Source organism: Arctopsyche grandis, chromosome 10 (assembly GCF_051622035.1).
Source record: "Arctopsyche grandis isolate Sample6627 chromosome 10, ASM5162203v2, whole genome shotgun sequence".
Taxonomy (NCBI): domain Eukaryota; kingdom Metazoa; phylum Arthropoda; class Insecta; order Trichoptera; family Hydropsychidae; genus Arctopsyche; species Arctopsyche grandis.
The window spans coordinates 19,605,459-19,630,277 of record NC_135364.1 but is presented as its reverse complement, the minus strand read 5'-3'; the positions used below and the strand labels follow the sequence as shown (position 1 = coordinate 19,630,277).

At 34.5% G+C, this 24,819-nt stretch overlaps 4 protein-coding genes across 5 annotated transcripts in view; 2 read left to right on the top strand and 2 right to left on the bottom strand.

Annotated features, from left to right (window-relative positions):
- LOC143918144 (katanin p60 ATPase-containing subunit A-like 2) overlaps positions 1-1,146 on the bottom strand; it is a 145,173-nt gene extending 144,027 nt beyond the window's left edge. Inside the window, exon 1 of the mRNA XM_077439863.1 lies at positions 1,019-1,146. The gene's annotated coding sequence lies outside the window, so the exon portion shown is untranslated. The remainder of the gene's footprint in view (positions 1-1,018) is intronic.
- A 5,938-nt stretch (positions 1,147-7,084) lies between these two features.
- heix (UbiA prenyltransferase domain-containing heix) lies at positions 7,085-10,057 on the bottom strand. The gene is made up of 2 exons (XM_077439822.1): positions 9,831-10,057; positions 7,085-8,367 (listed from the first exon to the last, which is right to left on the bottom strand). The coding sequence occupies exon 2, from the start codon at positions 8,348-8,350 to the stop codon at positions 7,289-7,291; it is 1,062 nt and encodes a 353-aa protein (XP_077295948.1). The 5' UTR covers positions 8,351-8,367; positions 9,831-10,057; the 3' UTR covers positions 7,085-7,288.
- A 1,470-nt stretch (positions 10,058-11,527) lies between these two features.
- Positions 11,528-16,789, top strand: LOC143917814 (sedoheptulokinase-like). Its single transcript, XM_077439407.1, has 2 exons — positions 11,528-11,953; positions 14,881-16,789. Exons 1-2 carry the CDS (start codon positions 11,670-11,672, stop codon positions 15,980-15,982), a joined length of 1,386 nt encoding a protein of 461 aa, XP_077295533.1. The 5' UTR covers positions 11,528-11,669; the 3' UTR covers positions 15,983-16,789.
- Positions 16,790-19,763: 2,974 nt separating this feature from the next.
- Positions 19,764-23,967, top strand: Arpc2 (Actin-related protein 2/3 complex, subunit 2). Of its 2 annotated transcripts, XM_077439102.1 has the most exons (8): positions 19,764-20,033; positions 20,258-20,351; positions 20,939-21,038; positions 21,270-21,456; positions 21,540-21,675; positions 21,749-21,833; positions 21,917-22,118; positions 22,200-23,967. In XM_077439102.1, exons 1-8 carry the CDS (start codon positions 19,960-19,962, stop codon positions 22,225-22,227), a joined length of 906 nt encoding a protein of 301 aa, XP_077295228.1. In that variant the 5' UTR covers positions 19,764-19,959; the 3' UTR covers positions 22,228-23,967. The 2 variants fall into 2 exon arrangements, with proteins under 2 accessions (XP_077295228.1, XP_077295227.1); XM_077439101.1 differs by lacking the exon at positions 19,764-20,033 and having other exon boundaries at positions 20,121-20,351; positions 22,200-23,560.
- Positions 23,968-24,819: the final 852 nt, after the last annotated feature.

The following is a 24,819-nucleotide window of genomic DNA, read 5'->3' as shown; positions in this document are numbered from 1 at the left end:
TTGGGGTGCATCTATCGTTTTATTTTTTTGATTAATTATTTTTTAAAAAGGAGCTAAGAGCCGCCAAAAATCTATAAAATCGCCTCTTTTTTACACCCACGGAACGAGTCCAGCGTGCTTATTTAACGGTCTATAGAACAGGTGGTCGAGTGAAAGGTTTCGACCGTTTCCCGGCCTATGGAAATTCAGTTGAGTTTGAAAGAGGATCGTTTATTTGCGTTCAATTGGTACAATGGTTATTGTATGTACGAAGAGGTTTCTTCGGAGAAGTGATCTGTTTGAACTCCAGAGGCTCACTCTGCCGGTGGAGGTTGCTGCGTTGCTTTATAAACGTTTTGGGTTGAAGTGTGTCGTGTGCACATCTTTTGTTCTTGGTACTCGCGCTGCCCCAGTTATGCTGCGAGCGTGGTTTTATGGGTTCATACGCCTGGACGTAGTTCGTGGTTTTTATGGGTTCAGTGTGTTCTTCCTTTGTTTCCCAGACACGTGTATAGAAACACGTGTCGACCTTTTGACGAGGCGAGCGTGTGCCATGCGTTAATGACTTTCCTGAATATGTGTCGCAGTGACCTGATGAGATCATTTCAGTTGTACTATATGCCTACAGGTCGATTTTTTAAAAAATACGCCGATAGATGCACAGAAAGTATCTTTCTCATACCGATGATGAAATTTTTTTAAAAATTGGTCCAGTTTTGGAAGAGAAGATAGTAGAATACGAAACCTCGATTTTGTCAATTTAAAATACGTTTTATCTGGTCGAAGCGCAACTGTCACATTCACTCAATATCAGTGGCGTATATTGGGTGTGTGCTAGGTGTGCGGCGCACACCCGTGAAAACCAAAGACCACATAAAGTAGTATTTTAATACAAAATAATGTGTTGTTGTATAAACAGGCATTGATGTGTATGGTGTATTTACCGCGTGCGCTAAATGTATGGTGTATGATGTGGTGTGCAGTCTGCAGCGTGTTGTGTGATGTTAGATGTAGTTTGTGCGCCGCGACGAGAGAATACCTATGCCGTGCAGCAAATTGGTGGGTTTGGTTGGAGTGTGCAGGCGGATATTCGCTTGTATAGGTTTGTTCGCGATATTAAGACGCACGGTGTGCTACGACTTCAGAGCACCGCGCACCGCACCGCACCGCACCACTCGGCAATTGACCGAATGCGATGCGACACGTGGTCTCGTACTTTTTCGCACATTCGTATTTTTATGGTCATATTATTACCTCTAATAACTAATAATGGCTAACAGTGTTCAAGACATTTTAACTATTCCGTTTTCAAATAGAAGTTTTGAGATAAAATTAAAAATAATTAAATATGGGAAACCGTGTCCGTCTCTTCCAAATTTATCCAGTTTGCATAAAGAAAAAACAAAAGTTTACACTAGACATTTTTGCGTTTCAAATTATAAAAAATTCGAATGGATTACAGGCTGTGAAATTCGATCCAAACTTTTCTGCTGGCCATGTTTATTGTTCTCCAAAGATATTAATGTGTGGAACAAAGAAGGATTTGCTGATCTCAACCATTTGACAGCAGCACTGAAGAAACACGAAGGATCGCAGGCACACGTTCAATCATTTCTTTCCATACAAATGTTTGGCAAACAACGAATCGACGTATTAATTGACAGTCAACGTAAAGCCGAAATAAGTCGACATAATGAACAAGTAAATAAAAATAGAGATGTTTTAAAACGAATTATTAACGCAATAATCTATCTAGGAAAACAAGAACTGTCCCTGCGAGGTCACGACGAGTCATGTAATTCCGTAAACAAAGGCAATTACATTGAATATCTAAATGCTCTTCGAGAATATGATTCTGTTTTAGATACTCATTTAAATACTGCTACTACCTTTCGTGGTACTTCTCCAAGTATACAAAATGACATAATCGAAGCAATCGCTCATGTTATTAAAGTTCATATAAAAAATGAAGTAGAGTCAGCAAGTTTTGTTGCTATTATTCTCGATGAAACTTCAGATATAATGACAAAATCACAGCTCTCAACAGTTTTACGTTTTGTATGTAAAGGCAATGTACATGAACGGTTTATTAGTTTTACAGACGTTAGTGCTGATAAAACATCTAATGGTCTATTCCGTCACGTGGTGAACATAGTTGAAGAATTTAAAATTCAAGACAAATTGGTTGGACAGACTTATGATGGAGCAAGTGTAATGAGTGGACACGTAAATGGTTTGCAATCCAAAGTCCTCAATGCTTATCCTTTTGCTCTTTTTACACACTGTTATGCTCATGTATTGAATTTAGTATTGCAGCAAGGTCTTTCTGATATTAAAGAAAGTAAATCATTTTTTCAAACTTTAAATGGATTGTCTACATACTTTTCAAAATCTTCCAAAAGAGTATTCGCTTTACAGGAATTTGTGACAAAAAGACTTCCCTCTGTAGCACCCACAAGGTGGAATTTTACATCTCGTTTAAGTAGCACAGTACAACAATACAGAAGTCAATTTACAGATTTTTTTCGACATGTTATAGAAAATTGTGAATTATGGGACACAGATACTGTTATAAAAGCACGAGGGTTTTTAGGCTTTTTAGAGGATTTTCAAACAATTAAACTTCTTCAAATTTTTTCAAAACTGTTTGGAATAACTGATGTTTTGTATAACATTCTTCAATCTAAATCTACGGACGTTTTATATTGTTGTAAAAAAAATAATGATGTTTTGCAGCAACTGAAATACGAAAGGGATAATAATTTTGAAATGTTATGGAATAATTATTTAAATGAAAAAAATGATGATCATGATCGTAGGCCACAAAGATTAAAAAATTATTCAGAAGTAGAAGATAAAACTTCATTTCGTCAATTATATTTCAAAATAGTTGATAGCATAATCGCACAAGTCGAATGTAGATATTCTTCACTTTCCAAATTAGAATATTTCCACCTTCTTTGTAATGATAAATATGACGAATATAAAGAAAATTTTCCAAATGTTTTAATTAATAAATTAAAAGATTTTTATGGATCACTGTTTGATTATATTCGATTGAAAAACGAACTCATTGTGCTATATTCCAGCTCTGAATTTTCAGAGAAACCTGTTCATGAATTAATACAATTCATGACAAAAAATAGCCTCGAATCTGGTTTTAAAGAGGTGTTTAAGCTGGGAGAATTAATATTAACGATACCAAGCAGTACAGCTTCAGCAGAACGTTCTTTTTCGGCGCTGAAAAGAATAAAAACTTGCTATAGAGGTACGCAAGGTCAAGATAGATTATGTGGCCTTAGCTTAATTTCAATAGAAAAAAAGTTATTGGTGGAATTAAAACAGAAAGACACATTCTATGCAGACGTGATTGAAAAGTTTATGTCTCAGAAACGTCGCATTGAACTTATGTATAAATAACTAATAAATTAAACATTTTTGTAATGCAAAACGAGTATTTTTTTTTAATTGCTAATTTTATACCCTACGCCCTACGGCATACACAGCACACCCGGTATTAACACCCACCGTCCGCCACTGCTCAATATATATATTGATATATATTGTCGCATTCACTCAATATATATATATCGAAGAAAGGAACGGTAACAAAATTAAGGTTTCGGGTGTACAGCCCTCTTAAGCGGGCTCCACATTCTCGTCGAGACTCTCGGTCTCGGGTCTCGCCGAAACAACACGAGACCGAAAGCAGCTCACTACATTCTCACTCGCGCATTTGTCAGTTCGGTAGTCATACAAGATGGACGTGTTAGAAATGTCAGTCGCTGTAGCATTATGTGCAATAACATATTACAATTTTTTATTAATTCGAGAAAAAATAGTTATTAAGAGACGTTGGAATATTTTATTACTGTTGCCATCCATGATATCCCCCAAAAAAGAATCCATCACGCTAAAAGCGAACCATATCGGCGTATATATATATATCATCAGTGCCGGCGCCTGAATGTTACGATGCTTTTATTCTTCGCTTATGCATCCTATAAGTTGTCATAAGGGAGTCTTTCTTGCTTTTCAATTCTTTGAGAGGTATATTCATTATTTCACTTATTTTATTCCACGCATCGTGTACTTTGTTTCTGTCTTTATGGTCCCGATGTTTAGGATCCCACATAATAGGATGACACTGGTATATTTCCATAAATGTTAGTTCGAGATCGTGCGTCCAATTCGTAGGCATTTTTGTTAATAAAATCGACGAGAGCGCAGTGCGGTTAATGCCGACCGACTGACGCGACGGGAGTGTGGAGGGAGGGTCTCGCGCGAACACAAAACTACACGAGAACTCTTTGATTCGGGTCCGAAATACCGCCACGAAATGGAGACCGCACGAATATAGGCGGGACTTGACGAATATGTTCACTACACTCTCGTATTTGGCTGTTCTCGTATAGTTTTGGCGAGATTGTGGAGCGGGTTTTAGATATAGGTCAGCCCAGACGGCCACCGGACTGAATCTATCCGATACTCGTACTCGTACGACGATAGTCGACCCTTTTAATTCCACGAAATGCGAACGATCGAACCTGACATTCGAACACCATATTTTTCTCGGTTCGGTGATTATTTCGCAAAAACCGATTTCGCGCAAGTCACTAAAATGTAGATCACCAAACATCTGACACCCAAAAAATCCATCAATCGAAAACTTCCCACGCGAGACATTGTACTGATGAGAACTCGATTGCCAAATGTTCAATGATCGAGATATTAGTGGCTACGTCCACACCAGAAAAAAATCATGCTATTTTTGCCGTCCATATGGGCTGCAGGGCTGCATTATAGTACATATGCATGCTATTTTTATCTGAATTTGATCACCGGTATGGTCAACGAGCTACTAAAGCCCGATTAATTTCTGCAGCCCCCCTCTATGAATTTTCACGAGCCGCCACTGGTCCACACTACCGATATCTACACCCGATATTTAGGAATTTTTCCATATCCAGTTCTCGTATTGCAACCTGTGGTTGCTATTTAGGAACTGGTTATGGAAAAATTCCTAAATATCGGGTGTAGATATCGGTAGTATGGACGTAGCCAGTGACTGACTTTTTGCGGAATAATCCGTTTACCATTTTTCTTATTTACTTTCGGCGAAAATTATTAAATTTAAAACCGTCTTTACTGCGTATTGAACATTTCGAGGTAACCAGATATTAGTTTTCAAGTAATTTATTGTTTATCAGAAAAAGCATTTCGCAGCAATTTGTCGCGTTGTGCCATAAAGCAAAGGCCGGCACGCAAGTGACTTGCAGAATAAACAAACAAAGTTTATTTAGAGAATTTTCAGACCACTTTAAATATAAATATTATTCATTACACCATACATCGTGAAGGGCAAACGATTATTATTGAGCAAATTGCGATCGCATGCACGACAATCGTTGCCATAAATATCGGAATACGGAATATCTGGCACTCAAGTTCTCGTTAGTACAATATTTCACTTGATACTTTTTAGGTGGAGATGGAGTTTTTAGGTCTTGTGATCGAGATTTTAGTGACGTGCGCGAGATCGCTTTTTGCGAAATAATCACCAAACCATCGTGAAGATGACAAAAAATATTAATCCGAGAATTGAATATTAGCTAAAATAAGTAATAAAAAAAGACCCCATTTTGTCGAAAAAATGCATTGAGATTCTTTGCACGTCCCTCGCAAAATAGATTACGATTAAAAAGTTTAAATTTCACCCAATTCGATCAAATAATTAAATTTCCGTAAATTAGAACTAGTAGCTCTAATTTACGTTCCAGTATTCCATTATTCTGGAATCGTCCCGATGTCATTTCCCTACTCCCGGCGTTACGAAGAAACCTTTTGGAACGTCCAAAATTCCCGTTTTCAGATAAACTGCTTGCCAATCATGACACCTCTCATTGTTCAGAAATACTGAGTCCCCGCAGTTACTAAGTTGAATCATTAATATCTTACCATAAAACGGTTACAATCGTCAAATCAAGTCACATTTTTCCAGCATATTCACTTCTTTAATCTATAATACATATAATATATCTTTAGTGTTCTAATTATAGAGACAACGATAATAGTTCTGCAATTATCTTGCTAACATATACCATGAGCGATCAAATAAAAATCAGTGTATTTAAAAAAATGTCATATATTATACATTTGTATTCCAATATGTAATAATAATATAATCAGTCCTGATAAATGCTTAACACAATTCCTTGTACAGCAACAATAAATTATTTTAATATAATAAATCAATGCAGATCTTTAACAAAATATACCTTGGACTGTGAGAGTGAAGCGAGTAGCAAATGCATTTTTTTCAACAATGTAAAATCTGCAGTAGTATTGTCAGTATTTATTGATTAATATGAATAAAAATTCCATATAATACAGTTCAAATCAATCATCATAAATCAACACACAATCTCACGTGAATTACATGAGAAAGGCTTCATTCTTTCAGAGAGTTCCTTTGATAAAAATACATACAAAATTATTATTGGAAATTATGTTTCATTCTTATTAATATAGATACATTTTATTAGTTGAACATTAGTATTAATCAAATTTTAACCCTGACTTTCACAAAACAATTAAAAGTAGTACACGTTACAGCCGCATGACACTCACATTGCAATTTTCAAAATTATCATTATTCAGAAATATATAAATATATTAAGTACACAAGCACGAATGATTCAAATGATATTGTGATGTGAGAAGAATTTTACTCTAATAACAAATATACATATTTCGACTCATTATTTTCTAAGCAGGATTTTTAATATTTCATTTTATTTTTAAAATTGAACTTGAAGATTTTAAATGTACTCTTATATAAATTTGTATAAAATTTGTCAGAACACTTGATAATCTTGATATGAAATCGCATTAATTCACATTTAACTAAAATTATAACAGTGTGTATTTGACACAGAAGAAAATTGTAAACACCTAAGTCAAATTGATTTAATAAAACTTTAACATAGACTTGTCAGGATAATGTTAAAGGAGACATGATTTAAAGTTACAATTTACTTTTGTGGTCAGCACTGGTAGAGAACGTTAACAATTATATATATAAAAAAAACTAACTTATTATGTAATACAATAAATATTTATTCCTCATTTCCATTAAAATGATCATATTAAATGCACTATGATTGTGAATAAAATACCGTAAAAAAAAACCAACAACAATCTAATTACAGGAAACGATACAAGATGCCACTTTCTGTAAAAAATATAGTAGTACAAAACGATTAAAATATACAACAACAAACATCGAAACAAAGACTCTTAATAGTACTTAGGCTTTACCTCTGACCAAAAACGGTAAGGTGTGAGCAAAACTACATGCAACAATGTAAAGCAGTCCAAAGAAGAAATTCAACTGAGCCGTTTGTCTCGGCACATACTTTAAAGTATCCGGACATCGAAAGTTTCTTTCGATTTTGAACGCTCGAGGTAGAGTTAAAAGTGGTAACATGAACCAATACGAGTATTTAGTGGCCGCCACCATGAATAAGATGTAAGGCGTGAAAAGCAAGAATGCGTATAGCATGTGGGATGCCGTGTGGCCGATGAGAATAGCCAGAGTGACGATACCTGCTCTACTATCTGCTTCCAAATCCCTGGTGTTGTTGCTGTGTAAAATCGCCTCTGTGTTGAGTGCGAGGGGTATAGCGTAATATATAGTCACCCAATCGACCCGGCCTGTTTGTGACATAAATGCAAACAGCACCGATATGGGACCGAAGATAATTAAAATGAGAACGTCACCTAGAGCTATATATTTAAAACCTATCCCACCCGTGTAGAGGAAGCTGGAAGATAGGCCACCGAAGTAAACTAATGCTAAGTGTTCCACCTTTGCCGGAGACAAGTTCGCCAAGAAGATGAAACCCACACATCCGGCACAGTACAAAATCGCTCCTAGTGAGACGATTTCGTCCTTTCGCAATATGTGGTCAACGAGCGTTCTGTCATCTGATTTCCTATTGTCAATCCCCTTCACGTAATCAAAATAAGTATTTACGACGTTACCTGCACCGTGTACCGTTATAACAGTGTACAATGTAAAAAACAACGTTGCCCAACTAAATTCTGAAGTACCGGGCAGTCTATACGCTATGGCCGAGCCTAGGAGCGCTGGCATCAGGCTGACGCTCAAGGACCATGGCCTCAGAGCGAGTACTCTAGTTCTAACTTCTAACAGTTTAGTTCTAAATGTCGTCTTTGACGATGAGCTTTCATATTTGTTTTTGAGAATACTTTTGCTTGGATCTGCGGACAAATCTGAGAGAGATTTTCGAGGTTCATTTTTGTTGATTTCGTCGTCGGTTTCTCCGTTGCATGTCGTGTCAGTCATAGTTGAGAGTGGTTTATCTGAAACGAAACATGGGAATTCTTATTAAATTAGTATGAAATAAATTGATAAGAAAACTTTAAAAATTCGACTTAAAATTATTAAATTTTCTCCAATTAAGGTAACGTCACCATTTTCCGCCAGAGACCCAAACCTCGGCAATTATTTTATTTGAGGTCGAAAAAAACTAGTTTATTTTCAACTTAAATTTAAAATTATTTGTAATATCGAAGCTTCAGCTACTGGGGTTAATTTCTAAATGAATTGCGATACATAGTAGTTTGCGATACATAGTGTTGTGAAAATCGTTTACTGAAAACTACCCACTACTTATTGCAATTTATTTATTTATTTATTTATTTATTTAACATATTAGCCAAAGTGACATTACAGAGATCTCCAACGCGTCACTGTGGCCGGTCATTCAGTAAAAATAACATCATAACAGTAATAATAACTTATAAAAATAACAATATTGACACAACATCATTAAAATCATAAAATCATAAAAAAAAAAAAACATAGATAAAGTAATAACAATCATTCATATTTAATAGGCAAAATCAACCACTGGCATTCCTCAACAACCACTCAACCAGATTAGTATATTTTATATTGAAGAGGTCAATTTCACCAGAAATCCGGTTGAGCAGATATATAGCCCTAGATATAGGAGCCGTTGTCAACATATTTGTGCGAGCCACAGGAGGAACAAACAAATCACGATATCTCAAGTCCCTGAATTTGCTAGGTGCATTAAACCTAAATTCATTTAGAACCTGAGGATTGTGAATTATCCCATTCAACAGCTTAAAAAAGTGCCTTCCCAGTAACATATTCCGACGAGACTCCAATGAGTTGAAACCTAACGCCCCTAATAGGAATGCACTAGGATATAGCCAAGGATAATAACCATACTGTTTCAAATAAAGATATCTGAGAAACCGTTTTTGGATTCTCTCAATCTTCAATGAATGAGTTATATGGAGCAATGTACGTAACTAGTTAAGAAATAACGTCCAGGAGCTAAAGCTTTGATATTTGAAAAACTATTTGAATGTAAACCAGTTTTATTCACATTATAATGAAAAAATGGACTAGGTTTGAATCCCAGACAGAATAGTACTGCTACCTTGTGCAATATTTAATTGCTTTTAATTATCCAATATGAAATATGAAAGAAATGCTTGTATATTTTCTGAAGAAGGATCACACTCAACAAATATGTATCTAGTTAAGGTTAGGTCATGTTGAAGAGACAATAAAAACGCAGGTTTAATTGAGTAAAATAAAAGAGCCTTGTAAAAAGTGGAAACAATAGCAAAAGGTAAGTTGGAAATATTGTTAAGATTGATATTGAGGCTTGTGAGAGATGTGAAAGAAGACGATAAATAGAAAGTTTGATGCGAAGGCAGAAGAGTACGAAGGGCAGAAGTCGAATTGGAGAGAGAGAGGGGGATGTCGAGAGAAAGAGATGAAATACCAAACGATGAAGATGCAAAGGGCAGCGGCCGTGGCAATGACAGCGAGAGCGACACCAACAGACCATCGACGAGACGACAGAGTCGGGAGTCGGAAGTGTGGAGTCGGGAGTCAGAAGGAGAGACGAGAAAAGCGAGTCAGCTGTCAGACGGCCGGGCGGCTCGTGCCACTGCCAGTGCCACATCCCGATTCCCGACTCCTCATCTACTCTACTCGCTGTATGGCAACACTTCTCATACGTCATCTTTTCTTTTTCCTCTAATTTTTTTATTTTCGTAATACTTGGTGATGTCATCACGAAATAAACTATTCTAAATACATTTTTTTAAATGAGGCACTCATTTCATACACCACTTTAACAATTTCATTATTTTCAATAGAGAGAGATAGTATGTAGTAATTCGCCGAGGTTCGGTGTTTATTCCGCAAAAAACGATCTCGCGCACGTCACTAAAATCTTCATCACGGAACATCTGCCACCTGAAAACTCCATAAATCGAAATCTATCCACGCGAAATATTGTACTAACGAGAACTAGAGTGCCAGATATTCCGTATTCGAGATTTTTGTAGGAACGATTGTCATGCGCGCGATCGCAATTTGCGCAATAATCCGTTTACCATGTACATGAGAGGTCACTGAAAAAAAAGTATAAACCAGGGCTGTGGAGACGGATCAAAATATATCGACTACGACTCCGGCCTTATTTTATGATTCGACTCCGACCCTGACTCTGACTCCGACTTCAAACTTCGACTCCAACTTAATCGATTTTAGTAAGATGGACTTTTTTTGCCAACGTATAAAATTATTAATAATAAAAATAATAGCGATTTTCAGAATATAAAAATGAAAAAAAATCACTAAAAATCGACATGTTACCCAATTTATTAAATTATTGGTAATTAAATAGGTATAAATAAAAAGTAAGTACAAGTAGTATATGTGTATGAATTTGATACACAAACAAATCAATTTAATAATAAAAATGAGAATAAAAAAAATTATAAGATGGAGGAAATATTGGTTTTCACCAAAATCAAAATACGTGCAATCCAACGATTTTATTTTTAATCTAATTAAAATTTATTATTTTTAATTTTAAGAATTTCAATTTAATAATCAATTTACTTCAATAAAATTAGATACTCTGGTTGACGCATGCCGTAATACTAAAAATAATAAAATGAAGTCGGAGTCGGTTGATTTTTTACGACTCGGATTCCGTCTCCGCTTGAAATGCTCTGACTCCACAGCCCTGGTAACGAAGGAACAGATCAGTTTGTAGGCTAATTTTAAATCTTTTATTTAGATTTTGGATACACTTTTGCAGTAATATTATATGTTTTGAGCGGAAGTATATATTAAATAAGTATAACATCTGGCACCCAAAATTCCATCCATCGACATTGTCGTTTGCGTGGTCGCAATGTGCGTAATAATTCATTTACCTGTTAAATCACCCTAAAATAAACAAAATTTATGCTAAAGTCATTCATTCTGAATGTTGGCATAATAACAACGTTGCCGACCTGATCGATCGCGGTCAAATTCAAAAATCACTCCAACACAATGCTAAAACGCGGCTTCTGGTCTTTCAATTGGCGGATTTGTTGTCATATAATATGACAGGCACTCATGTCTGCAGTGATTAAAAAAAAGATAGCGTATCTGAAAGGATGAACTCAATTCGCCGATGTGACGTTGTGGGTAGCGAGCGTTATATAACAGTCGTATAGATATTGTACATATGTATATGCGGAATACATGTGTATAAAGTCGAGACTGCGGACATTTCGAACAGTAGGGCTGCGGCAGCCGCAGCTATTGCATTGTCAGGATGGAGTACGTATTGGGAGTAGACGTGGGTACCACTTCTGTGAAGGTGTGCTTATGTCCTGTCGGGGGAGGCGAGCCAGTGGCGGCCCAGGCGAAAGATACCCAGGCCGAAGTCCCGAGTGAACAAGGGGCCCGTGGTAGTAAGCAGAATGTGCCTAAAGTGGTGTCTGCTCTGCACGGCTGTATCTCGAGGCTGCCCAAAGATCTGCTGAAGCATGTCGTCCGCATAGGAGTCTGTGGACAGATGCATGGAGTTCTGCTTTGGCACCACACATCCGCCGACAGGTATATTTTAATTTCAGTTCTTCCACTCGACTGTCTAGTAAAGTTATTATATATTTATAGTTTTGGAACATACATTTATAGTTTTGGAACAAGCATAAGCCTGTGAATATTTAACAAATTTTAATTTGACTATGACAGTGATAAATTTTAATTTGAAATTCTCTACCAAAATTTGAAATTTTAGTATACTTACATTCCTTAGACTGTCATTGAGTTTTATTATAATATAAATAAGATATGTAAAAAATCACACACTTGTGACGAGTTGAATACCTTCATACGAGTTGAATATTTTTTGTAGAATTATGTTTATGTTTTACTAGTGGTTTTACCCGGCTTCGCTCGGAATTTGTAATTTAAACCGCTTAAACATGGATAATCTAATAGTAAACATTTTAATAAATTTATTTGAATAGTTTTATTTAAATTTATGTGAATATTCATTTGTTTCTTTTTTATTAAATTTGACGTCACGGATTCTACGAACCAAAACTTACATACATACATACATATGAAGTCTCTTTCGAAATTATTTATTAGAAAATTTTAATACACTCAACCGGTGCAACGAGTGCACACTTTATTGCGAAGAGAAACTATAAAAGCCTTTTATCGTAGAAAATTATATACCGCCATCAAATTTTTACTTGTGGCGGTATTTATTCAATACTAATATAAAAAAAAAGTAAAAGAAAATTCACATGTGGCGCATGTTATACTGTTTATCCACAGATTATAAATAAACTACTCCTAAAATGGATGTTTTATGATGACGTCTGTATGTAATGTTTTTCTTAGATTATTTTCCCAAAAAAGAAAAACTAAGGGGCCCAACTAACCCTTGCACATTGTAAGTCATAAACAGCTAGTTAGGGACTATATGATCCGTTATATTTGAAAGTGGTATTGAAAGTATTTCGCAAAACATTAAATATAATATTTTGCGTTTAACAATATTTCAAAATACTGGTGGTCTGTAATACGTTTATTCTGCTTTTTCGAGATTCTGGACATATCGAATTAAAAGAAGTGATAACAATTTGAGACGGAAGTCAAACAGAAATAGTGTTTTTGGAATTGAAAATTTGACTTGCGCCACTTCCAAATATAACGGCTCATATGTACATAGTTAATTACTTACACACATACATATACATACGTGTGTTAGTATAATAAATTAATTATTCAAAATATTTCAATCTGAAATATGTTGACCTAGCCTGGACGCTGCTAATTATAAATATTCATTTTAATGGCTTATCTTAAAATAGTTCATACCCAATTTTAATAGCTTCACGTTATGATTAAATGCTATGTAATCGCCGAATAATTGAATGTAATAAAGTGACATTTTATTCACAGATTTAATTTATGACAACTTCCTATTTATGTACTCAGAATAATTTCTGAAGTCGTAGACGACGAATCAAATCCATTTTCTTATTATATTTGAGCACAAAAAAAATCGTTTGCACAAGTAGTATAATATTTCCTAATAGAATCTAATAAGATTTTAAAACTGGTTTTACATAAGTACGTACATAGTATGTAATATGTATATATGTATGTATGTATGTACATACCTGCTTATATCAACAGCAGATTAAAAATTCCTTTCAGAAAATAGCACTCTAAACACATTTTTTTTTGTTATCATTAACATCGAAACTCATTAAAGGACGTTATCAAACTCTTGAACACAAGTTTTAATTATTCACATGCATCTATCACATTCACTGACAGCATAGTTATTATTAGCTCTTTTGATAAATAAGCCGCTTCACATGGAAATTGTGGTGTTAATATTAAAAATAAATATTTATATCTACCATCTATGCAGTTATATCTGTAATTACTTGTGAATTAATAGTGTTAGTAATTTTTTACCATTCAAAACTACATTGATGTATTTTATACACAATGTACAAGCAAACTTCTAAAAAAAATGAATGGCTCCAGCAGCAACGGGATATTGTTGCTGCTGATTAGGTGCTACTTCGTCTATTAAGGTCTGACCGCACTATGCGTCTGCGACACGAACGGCAGCGTGCGGCCAAATATTGTTTGTATGAAATTGTATGAGATATAACGCACTACGCGTCACGCGACAGAGTTGCCTTTTGTATCAACTTTGCCGTATTGTGTCGTGCTGCAGCAGTCGACGGCCGTATAGTGCGGTCAGACCTTTATAATAAATTATTTTATAAGAAATATTTGTTTGTTTTTCACAAGAAATACTCTTGAAGTTGCAGATTGATTAACCCTTTGAAGTCCATGGGCCTTCAAAACGCCGATAGGCGTTGTATATTGAGCATGTACAAAGTAAACAAGAATACATTGAAAAAAATGCATTGAACTTGGGTCGTGCAATCCGTGTCATTAATTTGTCAACTTTTATAAAGAATCGTTTACACCGGAATTTCCGGAATACCGGAATTTATAACCATAGCAGTATTTTAGATTGTGAGCATTACATTTTAACAACAATGAAGAAGATGGAACTAGTTTTGGAAAAATACATTCATTAATAGACTTCTTTTTATATTGTTGCAAGATATATGAGTGAGTCTAAACACACCTTTTCAAAAATCAAAATCCTCGGCGGTAGTTATCTATGATAGGGATCTAGGGTTTGTTTGGATTAGCTACAGTTTTTATACCTGCTTTCTATTGGATTTCTAAATATGTAATTCTAGTTGGAAATGTTGGCGAAATTTTCAGCTTTCAACAGAAAAGACGTCAGTATTCAAAGGGTTAATCGAATTTTGTATATGTGAATATCCATAATATGAATAACTGTTTTTAGCGTTTTGAGCAAATGCTCTTTCACCTTGCGAGATTTTTCATTGTGCATTTATATATTTTGAGCATCCACTTCGTGCTCTCGTTTGGTTCATTTTATTAATGTGCAATTATTTAATTTCTAGCGCATGGGAAGCAATTGAAAAAGACGGCGTCCTTGTTAGGTATGAAGCTCGTCGTAGTAAAGTATCAGCATTATACACATGGCAAGACACAAGATGCACAAAAGATCTTCTGGATAGTGTGCCCAAACCCGATTCGCACTTGCGTTGCTATTCTGGTTATGGGTGTGCGACGCTCTTATGGATGGCTAAAAATAAACCTGAAAAACTAGCAAATTTCAACCGAGCCGGTACAATTCAAGATTACATTGTGGCGTTATTGTGCAATCTGGATACACCTGTCATGACCACACAAAACGCTGCCAGCTGGGGATACTTTAACACGGAAACGCATAAATGGAATACGGAAATCCTACAAGGAGTAGATTTTCCGGTGAATCTTTTACCCGATGTCACCAAAAGTGGGGAAATCGCTGGAACGCTGTCCGATACTTGGTATGGTATTCCAAAAGGTACCCCAGTGGGTGCTGCTCTAGGAGATTTGCAGTGTTCGTTTTTGGCCACGTTGGAGAATGCAACTGATGCAGTTTTGAATATTTCCACCTCAGCTCAACTAGGATTCGTCGTAGATGTAATCGGCGAAAATTGCGAAACTGTCGAATATTTGCCATACTTTAATGGAAAATATCTGGCGGTGGCTGCTGCTCTAAACGGCGGAAATACTTTGGCAACTTTGGTAAAACTATTACAACAGTGGGTTTTAGAATTGGGTTTTTCTGTGCCTCAGTCTAAAGTTTGGGAGAAACTAATATTATTAGGTAAAGATGAAAGTACTACATCTACTCTTAAAATAAATCCATTATTATTAGGAGAAAGACATTCCCCGGAATCGTGCGCATCTGTCTCTAATATCAATCTGTCAAATATTTCTTTGGGACATGTATTTAGAAGTCTGTGTGAAGGTGTCATAGAAAATATTCATACTATGATGCCGAAAGAATTTCTTACCAATGCTAATATAACGAGAATACTCGGAAATGGATCAGGTCTTTCTAGGAATGTAGTCCTACAGAAAGCCGTAGAAAAATCTTATAACTTACCTTTAGAATTTACTTCAGGTGGCGATGCAGCTAAGGGAGCTGCAATTGCTATGATTCCAAAGTGAAATGTCATATTTTATCACTCCATTTTATATTTATTTCATAATTCAATTAGCTTTTTCGTATCTTCTTTGAAATTGATCAAGTAGATAAATGCGGTTAGCTGAATTCACATGGCCTGCATCCTGCTCGCACACACGTAAGTAAGGGTGTGCAATAGAAATAGATACATTTTCACGGGCCCCCCTTTTTAAGATATACTTACATATGTATATATAAACAGTAGTGTGCCTTATAAATTTGCCGATTTAACTAAGTTTACCCTTATAAATTATGGGATACATAATGTAAGAAATGTCGTCTGCTTCGCTTTTGAGAAATTTATTACGCTCAATTATCAGGAAATGTTTTTGGGTGCTTGTCAAGATGTGTAGCTGACGTATGTATGTTGCCAAAAGATAGGTTGCGTAAAATAATTAAAATTTTGATATATTGCCAGGAAAATCTACTCCAATCTATGCCAATTTCAGGAAAAAATGATACGTGCAGTTGAAAAATTTTTCTTGAAGTACATATGTACGTACCTACTCCATTTCAGTTTTTTAAACCAATGTTTAATTATATTTTTGTATTAACTTTTTTTTCAATAATTCATTAAGTTTATAACTTTATACTACAATATACATATTTTAAGTATTTATGGTATTTACATATGTATGTATATGTGCCTATCAATGTTAAGTGTTTAAAATGATAGACTGAAAAATTGTTACACTTAAAGTATTAAATTATCGTCAGAATATCAAATATTATGTATGTTTATATTTAAATTTTTCATTTTTGCACCCAAAGAAAGTTTTTAGTAAAATGAGAAGTTGATGTTTTATTCACCCCCCCCCCCCCAATAGATAAACATGTGATAGTTTTCATTGCAATACACATAACGTCTATTAATTATTTTTATTGGCCTGTAAATTCGATTAAGATGTTTCCACCATTAAAGTGTTTTTGTTGGCAATGCAATGAACAACGATATATTGTATGGGAACCTTCGATAAGCGACATATTCGATAAATACTGAGCACTTCAAAAACACTCAATACACTATTGAAGAAGGTACTTAATGGTGTGGTACTTAATTTAGTTGTGTCTAAAATAAACTAGACTTCTAAAATAAACTAGACTTCTGAAGTCGACAACAGTAGATTTGAATAAAAATTTGAAAATCAGAAAGATGAGAGTTCTGGCACCTTTTTTTTATTAAAAAAAATGGTAAATAATATATTATTTTACAGAACAAGAGCTATTTTTTGACTAACCTTTGCCTTGGTAGACTTGAGAAATGTCGCTATGACGAGTCTCGATTTAAACCATCGGTTGATTGCCAATCACATATTTCGGTCAAAGGATATTTGATCTGGATGGTCTGTGCGGTATGAGAAGATAAAATGTGGGATTTAATGTCGGTGTATTATAGAAACCAAATAACTTACATATTAGTATGAATGACCGTCAAATTAAATCATAATAGGTAAAGAAGCAATCCATGTAGATCCAGAGTAGCCATTTAACAAATGTTACTTCCGTAAATTTACAACCCTACTGAATGTTTGAAACTGATTTATTTAGTATTATAGATACTTTTGACTAGGCAGGTGTGTGCCACTAAATTATGCTGAACAACCGGCTCGCCATTCTATAATTTTTTTTAAAGAAAGACTCAGTAGAAACTTCCCTATCCCTCCCTACTCCAATAAAAATTTTAGATTTTGAAAAAAATTTATTATCATAAGCAGAAAAAATCGCTGGCGAAAGTTTTTTTAAAAATAATTTAATTTGACTCTTGAGATTATTTGTTTTTTTTTTATTTTAAAATAAATTATTAACTTTTATTATTGTTAATATTAAATTTGTAATGTCACCTGATTTCTAAACTTTTCTTACGCTCCAGTAAGTCAACAAACAGCTCACCGATTTTCAAAATTGGCAAGAACCATCTCACCCGGGCCGAGCCATTTGACTCAAACTAGGGTTGCCAAATCTGTCGAGTCCGCGTAAAGGCCAATCACAAAATATGTTTATATTAATTTATTTTTTAGACAGCACTAAAAAAAATATATAAGAGATTTTTAAAAAATGTATTTATTACCAGAATGTACAATTTTAGACGTAATACTCGTGTCAACGAACTTCTTAAGACTTAAATCGCAAAATGTTTTAGCTTAGTAATTTAGGAAATGTTATATCGACCTATGTAACCAAAAAACAATCCATTATTAGAATAATCATTGTAATTTAATTTAAAAATGAAGAAAAAATTTATGAATGAATGTTACTTCGTCAAAATTTTTTTTGAGATATTGCATTATCTAATTTTTTAAGTGTTGATGAACCGAAAGCCAAAAAATTCCACATCCTATCAAGATTTCAGCTTATTTCTTAGGTTCGTCAAAATATTGAAAACGGTTCGGTGATTACATCCCAAATTTGAATCGCTACCAGGATAATCCCCACTACGAAAATCGCGCGTGCGGATCTCCTGTCGCAAAGGAAAATTGCCGTACAGAAAACTGCCTAAATATTGCTCAGCATATGGTTTTTTACGAGATTTTTATTATTATCGACTAGACACATGAACTTCGTATGTAGATAGGGACATACGAGTCCGTAACGTCATTGTAAATTTGATAGCAATAAAAATCTCGTAAAAAACCATATGCTGAGCAATATTTAGGCAGTTTTCCGTACGACAATTTTCCTGTGCGACAGGAGTTCCGCGCGCGCAATTTTTGTATAGCGGCGGTTATCCTGGTAGCGATTCACATTTGGGATGTAACCCATTTATCATTGGAAACATCAGTTAGAAAAGTTTTATTATTCTCGAGTTCTAGTTAAAGTGGTTCTTAACCTGGTTCGATCGAACCCCAGGAGTTCGGTGAATCAGTCTCAGGGATTCGGCGGAGGTCAAGACACACACCCGACTCATATGATTCGGGTGCCAATTAAGAAGGGTTCGGTGAAGGCGTATATGAAACTGGTGGGGGTCAGTACCTCCAACAAGGCTAAGAACCACTGCTTTAGAACTAACGAAACAAATGCAAATGAAGCATATCTAAACGGAGCCTGGAAAGGAAAACGAAGTAGCTGTCAATCAGTGCTGCCAACAGTTCAAATTATTACGCAACATTTCATTATTCAGTTTCATTTGGACATTTGGCATTTTTTTATGACAACACATACCAGGAAGGCATTACAGGAAACCCCAATGCGCCTTCCTGGCCAATTACAAATATTGCAGCATTTTTTATTTATTATATAAGTAACTGAATTACGAGACACTGAAAAACTAGCAAATCAATGAGACATCTATCAAATCGTACACAAACTTATTTATTGCACATTAATCAAACACAAATTATTGGTGACATATTGTATACATATATAGGAAGGATTTTGGCCAATTTTTACCGGGAACCGTTACAACAATGAAAACAGAGAAAATTGGCAAACTCTGATAGGAAACCTGGAGCTACAAATCCAGGTCTAACCAGCAGCATACTCTGAAAAATTCATTTTCACTCGAGACCCGGCCCTGGGATCGAACCCGGCACCTCACGACGCTAAGCAGAAGCTTAACAACCGAGCTATGCTGCTGGCTTATGAAATGCACGTCGGTGATTCACTGGAAATTATTTACGAAATAAATTTTTAGCATTAATGTTCAATTAAAGACTCGAAATGAAAAAAATTGTCTTGAATTTTCAGGCAAATGAGTGGCTTTTCCGTTGACATATTTCGCATAATCGAGGTGGCAAGTACGAAAAGAGGGCACACGGCATGGTCGGTATGCGCATTGCTTGGACGGCGGCATGCAGTGCGGTCGCGGCTGCAGCCGGTGACTGTGTCGGCCGCCGCCCCGTCAATCGCCAATCGCGAATCGCAGATCGCCGATTGACGATCGCCGCTCGCCACCACTCGCTTCTCGTCAGCACAACCTTCGAGTCTTCGATTCAATTCGCCACTCGCAACCGTTTGACTCGAGATGATTCTGCTAGAAATCCACAACCGCATCGTCGAGGAGACGCTGGCCGTCAAATACCGGAACGCGATCGCTCGGTGAGATTTTGACAGTTCGCCTGCCCCGCCCACCTCTCCTACTGCTACTTCTCACCTCATACTCCATCGTCACTTCACGTCACACGTCACACGTCACACATCACGCATCACGCATCACGTCACGACGGAATTCGTCCTATGCAAACCATTTGTGCAATTCGACGCGATAACGCGAATTCACATTTGTATGCACATCCCGCTTATCGCTCTCGTTTGTGTTTCAGCTTAAAACCGGAAACCACAGACGTGACGGTCGCCGACTTCGACGGAGTACTCTTTCACATTTCAAATTTAAACGGTGATAAAACCAAAGTTAGGGTGAGTGTTTAATCTTATCTCTCATGCGATTAATCATCGTATCATATTCTTTATTACTCACTTTCAAAGAGACCAATGTAGCAAACAAACGCTTCGATGTTTTAATTTATTTAATTATCAAAAGTTTTATTTTATTCCGTTAAAAAAAAAAAATAGCATGATGAGATGAAGCAGAAATAATTGCTTTCTTTGTAAGTTGCTGGAGCTAATAAAAGTAATGAGTACTGTACAATTACTACTCTGATTCTGTATGATACTAATTAGATTTTTACTAAAGGCATCATTGCAAGCTAGAATGTTCACTCTTTCCTCCATTCATATTCATGAGTTGAAGTGAACAAAGAAGTAAAAATTTTAATGTATAGCATAATATAGTTAAAGTCTGTTTCATCTAATTTTTTTATTACATCCAATAATGTTGAAAAAAAAAAAACAAAATTTTGATGCCAATAATATGACTGTTTCGAAAATGTTGGGTTTGTTGGGATTATATTGTATCTGAAGATATGTGTTTTGGTAATAGTGTAGCGGATAGATTTGATATTGACTTTAAATATATACAAATTTGATTCTCTCTTATGTTGCAGGTTAGTATATCGCTTAAATTTTACAAGCAATTATTAGAACATGGAGCCGATGAACTTTTAAAAAGGGTGTACGGACCCCTGCTCACGGAACCAGAAACTGGTATGATCGTATTCGTTGTATATATATATATATATATATATATATATATATATATATATATATATATATATATATATATATATATATATGTATATATATATATATATATATATATATATATATATATATATATATATATATATATATATATATATATATATATATATATATATATATATTTGTAGACATATTCCTTTCAATGAAATTTCCCTATTGCCTTTTGCGTTTCAGGTTATAACGTGTCAGTATTATTGGATTTAGAAAATGTACCTGATGACTGGGAAGATATTGTCAAAAGAGTCGGCCTATTGAAACGTCACTGTTTCGCTTCGGTTTTCGAAAGATATTTTAAATTCCAAGAGGAAGGCCAGTTAGGAAATAAAAGAGCCGTCATCAACTATAGACAAGACGAAACTTTGTATGGTTTCTAATATATCTAAGGAACTACTTAGTGTAGTAATCGTGTGGGAAAATCTCAAATTATGTAAATTTTTTTTGTAGATATATTGAAGCTCAGAGCGATAGAGTGACTGTCGTATTTTCAACAATTTTCAAACATGAAGATGATGTAGTCATCGGAAAAGTATTTATGCAAGAACTCAAGGAAGGAAGACGGGCGTCTCATACGGCACCTCAGGTTTGGCATTTAAACGTTTGCGTAAATTTTTATAATCAAATTTGTATTCTTATATGACACGTTTGTTTTCCAGGTCTTATTTTCCCACAAGGAGCCTCCATTGGAACTTCTCAATACTGATGCCAGAGTCGGAGACAATATCGGTTATGTTACATTCGGTATGTGCTTTCACCTTCTATCATTTAATAGGACGCTATATTATTTGTTGCACACATTATGAACGATTTTGTGTTCTTTTCAGTACTCTTTCCTCGGCACACTTGTTCGGATTCCCGAGATAACACGATTGATCTTTTACACATGTTCCGAGATTATCTTCATTATCATATTAAATGCTCAAAAGCATATATACATTCGAGAATGAGAGCCAAAACGCAAGACTTTTTGAAAGTCCTCAACAGAGCGCGGCCGGAACCCAAGAATGTAGAAAAGAAGACAATTACGTATGTATTCTATTTTATTTCAATTATATTTGGAATTAAATTATAATATAATATTATAATAATGATTTATACATTTTTCAGTGGCAAAACTTTTGTGAGGAAAGACTAAAGAGTATTTGTATTTAGATAGCCAGTCAAAAATTATGTACAAAACATTTAGAACCGTGATTGTTTCTGGCTTCGATCCTTCCGTCGGGGTTTTGATATCTTTAGTCAAGTGGCGAAATGTCACTCTTTGAAAAAAATGTAGAGCTCTTAAATCTAATAGTGTAACTGTTTATTACTGTGTATAAAATGTTTTAAGATGTTGGAAGATGCTCAAATTTATCTTAATATATGACAAATTATTATTGTCGCTCTACTACCAGTCATTTAAACGAGAATTTTTTCATAATAAAATTATATAAAACTATATCGAGAAACGTAGCGCTGATGATATGTGAAAAAGTGTAGAGTATTGAAAATATCTTGTGAATATGTAATTACTATCCTGTTTTGAATTCTTATTTTTGTAAACGTTCTTGTGTTCATTGCGTATTGTTTTTTTTTTTTTACAAGCTGGTTAAATCTTATATTATTATTGTATTATTAATATTTACAATTTTCTTTTCCCAGTATATTCACTATACATATGTATATTAAAATATTTAGATAAAAATGTGTATGAAAAATAAAAATGTAATCTAATGAAGGACAGTGTAGAAAAAAATGAAACAAAAGAGTTATACAAATATACTGTATGTACATACATATTTATTTCGTTAAAATGAGCAAATAATATTACTCCATAAACAATTTAATTATCCTCGGCTTGTGTTGAGAATGCATTTAATATCTATATGATATGTTAATATATGCGTGTATGTGTAATAATAATGTCAATTATTTGCCATCACATTAGACAATATGAAGCGAACAGAGCTATGGTTTGCATTCGTAATTTAACTGTGGGACCTAATCAAATTGGCGTGTGTTCGTTATATTATATTATATATTGTTTGTATACACACAGATGTGTGCTTTTCCTATATATTGTAATTTGCTTCTCGGGTAAATTCTCCTTGCTTGTTAATCGGACATGACAATTATTATTATAAAATTCAAACTGTTTTCATTGACGTCCAGTCCGTGCGTATGTGCTGAAATAATATATTGTACAATATGTATTTAAATTTCATTCCAAGCATCAGTTATGGGATTTCATATTATGCTTTACTGCATAGGCAATAATAATAAATACACATATATTTTTTATTATTATTTAACATAAGACATTTGAATTTACCTAATTTGAATGTATGAAAATGATTGATCAAATATAGTCATTATAATTTGTATTAACGTAATACTTTTTTTTTTATCAATTGCTAATATTTTTTATATGTGAAACTTTATTATGTATTAACATTGAATATATATGGCTTAATTAAAAAAGTTTTATCAAAAAAAAAAATAGCGTCTAATGTGAAATATAATTATATTATATAAAAATGCATTTGAAATTTGGTAAATGTAATTGGCAATATAATGCAATGTTTCGACTGCGTCGCATAGCAGTTGTTCTTGCAACATGTTGCATTTATCAAAATATACCCATTGCTTTCATCAAGTTTTACATGTACATACTAAATACAGGTGCAATTATTTAAATTTAAAAATTGCATTGTTTGACATTCGCCGAGTTCATAGTCGCCGATGACGGGCGCAAATTGATCTGAACTCGGTATCGAGGGATCCGAAGAGGCGAATGTTACAATTATGCTGTGTTCACGGTTGTCACATGTATGAAAAAATGTACTTCTTATTTTATAATATTGTTATTATGAAAAGAAAACTTTTTTTAAATATATATTTGTTTTATTGATATATATTTTCCACTATTCGTGATTCTTAATACGATTATTTTATAATTATAATGATTTTTAAATATTTAATAAATATTTCAAACTACTAATATCTGTCATTTTAAGTCATTGCACGTGCATAAGCTGAACTGCATACAAAATGTGTACCTAAAGTTTTTTCTTTAGGTATGCAAGTGCCATTATAAATGGAAAATGAATGATAATATTATTCAATACATGATATCATTTTTTTCGCTCGCTCTCTGTTTGAATGTGCTAACTAGGGCGCTGAATTTGCTGCTTAGTTTTTTCATCCCGGTGTTTCCTTCTAGTTGTGGTTCGGCTTGTTGTTTGTTATGCATAATGTGGGAAGATTTTAATGATGCTTCGTCCAGACCTGCAGAATAGTATTAAGAATTATTATGTGAAATATCGGCCTTTTAGCATTGAAAAATAAAGAGAAAGGTTCAACTGATACTTTGAACTGGAGAAACTATGGAGCTCATCAGTGAAACGCTCTGCTGTGGGTCTTTTTCGATTTCTAAATCAGATTTCAGATTAGCTCTGATTATCTCCAAAGCTGAAGGGTAATTTAAGTTTAAAAAAATTTATATAAAACAAGACATACGTACATCAATTGTTCTGCTACCTGTTTTTAAATCGATGCAATCCATTTGTGAATTTTGAATTTTTTCTAATTGCTGGCGAAATTTTTGCGTAATTAATCTGCGTTGGTAATTTGCCTCGATTTGCTGTTTGGTTCTAGGTACTCTGAACTTTATGCAGCAACAAAGTGCTATAGCTACAGCAACAGTAATAAATAATATACAAAATGGAAATAATAAAGAGTAAGTATA